Source organism: Engraulis encrasicolus, chromosome 19, assembly GCF_034702125.1.
Source record: "Engraulis encrasicolus isolate BLACKSEA-1 chromosome 19, IST_EnEncr_1.0, whole genome shotgun sequence".
NCBI lineage: Eukaryota > Metazoa > Chordata > Actinopteri > Clupeiformes > Engraulidae > Engraulis > Engraulis encrasicolus.
Genome location: NC_085875.1, coordinates 2,137,418 through 2,139,917, shown reverse-complemented (window position 1 = coordinate 2,139,917; position 2,500 = coordinate 2,137,418). Strand labels below are relative to the sequence as shown.

At 43.1% G+C, this 2,500-nt stretch overlaps 1 protein-coding gene across 1 annotated transcript in view; it reads left to right on the top strand.

Annotated features, from left to right (window-relative positions):
* The window catches only part of arel1 (apoptosis resistant E3 ubiquitin protein ligase 1), a 44,176-nt gene that overhangs the window by 36,811 nt on the left and 4,865 nt on the right, over window positions 1-2,500 (top strand). Inside the window, exons 19-20 of the mRNA XM_063223957.1 lie at window positions 2,181-2,310; window positions 2,489-2,500. The exon at window positions 2,489-2,500 is cut by the window's right edge and continues 47 nt beyond it. Of these exons, the coding sequence (XP_063080027.1) occupies window positions 2,181-2,310; window positions 2,489-2,500 (142 nt within the window). The remainder of the gene's footprint in view (window positions 1-2,180; window positions 2,311-2,488) is intronic.

The following is a 2,500-nucleotide window of genomic DNA, read 5'->3' as shown; positions in this document are numbered from 1 at the left end:
ACACACACACACACACACTAATGCACACTGCAGAATGCAAAGGGCAGTCATGGGTAAGTGGTTAGGGCGTCAGACCCAAAGGTTGCCGGTTTGACCCGCCAGGTTGCTGGGGGGAGTAACTAACTAGTGCTCTCTCCCATCCTCCTCCATGACTGAGGTACGCTGAGAAAGGTACCGTCCTGCCGCACTGCGCCCTTTCGGGTGCCATTGACACCCGTTTGCTGCACTTTCAAGAAAGTAACTGTCACTGTCCATGGCAGTCGTGACATCTTTTGGTTTTAGCTTTTTATTTTTTTTACATCCACTGAAATGAGACCAAGCACTCAAGGAGGAGTTTGGGGACAGTTTCCTTAAGCGTGTGTGTACTGCTCCAGCCAACCATCCTTTGCGATGTACAACTGGTGAAGCCGGTAGCAGGACCCATAATGACTGTCAGGGCACAGCAGTGCATGGGTGGCCTATGACGTTCCTGGCCTACTGTCACTGATGAGACAGAAATGAACCTGTTATGAACCTGAGTTTAGTAAAAGTCGCACAGTCACCGAGGCTGCCTGCAAACAGTTGCAAGCGCAACGTGGCTGTAACAAGTTAGAAAGAAGCCTAACTCTGTTGCTTGGTAACCTCTTGAATTATGAGCGTTTTATTTTTCTTGGCGCAAGCTATGAAATGGCAATAAACCCCCGTCGGCACCCTGTCTGGAAATATTTTCCTATAGTCGCGTGTGGACAATACATCATCGCTTATGTATTTAAATTAACCTCCCTAAATTAAGTGACTGAAAAGTGCAGTGATGTCGTTATAGAAACCTCTATCAAGGGGGGCCCATCCCAAAAGATTGAAGAGGATAAAGGGGTCCCAAGCCCTCTTTGCCTAGGGCCCCCCCCAAACACATTGAAATGGCCCTTGTGTAGCACTTTAAGTTTTGGCACAGGACGCGCTCAATTTCTTGGAAAAAACAAAAGTCGTCGGGTGCGCGATAAAATTTATCAACTTAAGGAACGCGTTTCGGCTAACAAGCCTTCATCAGTGCGTGGTTCACGTGGTTTTGGACATGGTGGTAATATAAATAAATAATGAGACGTAGTTTGTGAGTGCAGATTTTTTCTTCCTGTGCAGCACTTCGTAATTCCTAGAAACACAAACGCCATGTCTAGACAGCTGGAGAGGGAAGGTGACATACTAATCGCTGGCATCATAAAATATAAAGGAATGAAATCATAAAGCGCTCGCTCCTCACTGATAGACAAACGTGAGTTTATTAGCAATGGCGTCATGGTGCGGCATTGATGAGGGACAACTTGTTCGAAACTCCGTGCCAGTAAACTCTGTGAGTGTGCCTTTGGAGTGGACCTTTTATAAGTTCTTTTCTGTTTTAAAAGTTTTTGGTCCAGCAGCCACATGCACGTGTGTGATGTGATGTGCAGCATGCATTCTCTCTCTTGGATCACCTCGAAATGCACAGACCTACATCTGTTTAGCTTTTGAGATTTTAGTTTTGTATGAGCTGAATGAATACATTCTAATGCAAAATGAGGGTCCTAGCTTTTAAAGGGACACTGTGTAAGATTTTTAGTTGTTTATTTCCAGAAATTCATGCTGCCCATTCACTAATGTTACCTTTTTCATGAATACTTACCACCAGCATCACATTCTAAGTATTCATTATGACTGGGAAAATTTGCACTTTTCAGCATGCATTCTCTCTCTTGGATCACCTCAAAATGCACTAAATCTGTTTAGCTTTTGAGATTTTAGTTTTGTATCAAAAAATGTGGGTATGAGCTGAATGAATACATTCTAATGCAAAATGAGGTTCCTAGCTTCTAAATACAATTCATATTTCATATTTTTATGTGCTTTGGAGGATGAGATATTTAGGTTTTAATAAATAGGTCTTCCCAAAAAGGGCTTAGGCATTCAGCAGGCGTTTGCCGGAGGCCTTAGGCTAAAATGGGTTAAGCATTGATTAAGTCTTAACGCTGGAGTTGATTTCGGGCAGTGTAATGTAGTGTAATGTAATTGTAGTGTAGTGTAGTGTAATATAATGTGATGTTCTGTTCCGCAGGTGCTGGAGTTGATTTCGGGCAGTGTAATGTGATGCGATGTAATGTAATGTAGTGTAATGTAATGTAGTGTAGTGTATGTAATGTGTAATATGCATCTGCTGTGCTGTTCCCCAGGTGCTGGAGTTGATTTCGGGCGGGGCCCAGATCACGGTGACCAATGAGAACAAGCTGCACTACCTGAACCTGCTGTCACAGTACCGACTAGCCAGCCAGGTGCGGGACGAGGTGGAACACTTCCTCAAAGGTGAGGAGGGAAAATGGGAGAGAGAGAGGGAAGGAGTTACCTTCTCTATAAAGCAGTTTTGGTGAAATGCTGTTTTTTGGGTTTTTTTGTTTTTGTTTTTTTCAATATAGCACGCAACACAAATGACTTGATGAAAGAAATGAAATTATTATTCTAATATTTCTGTTTGTTCCAACAGGTTTGAATGAGT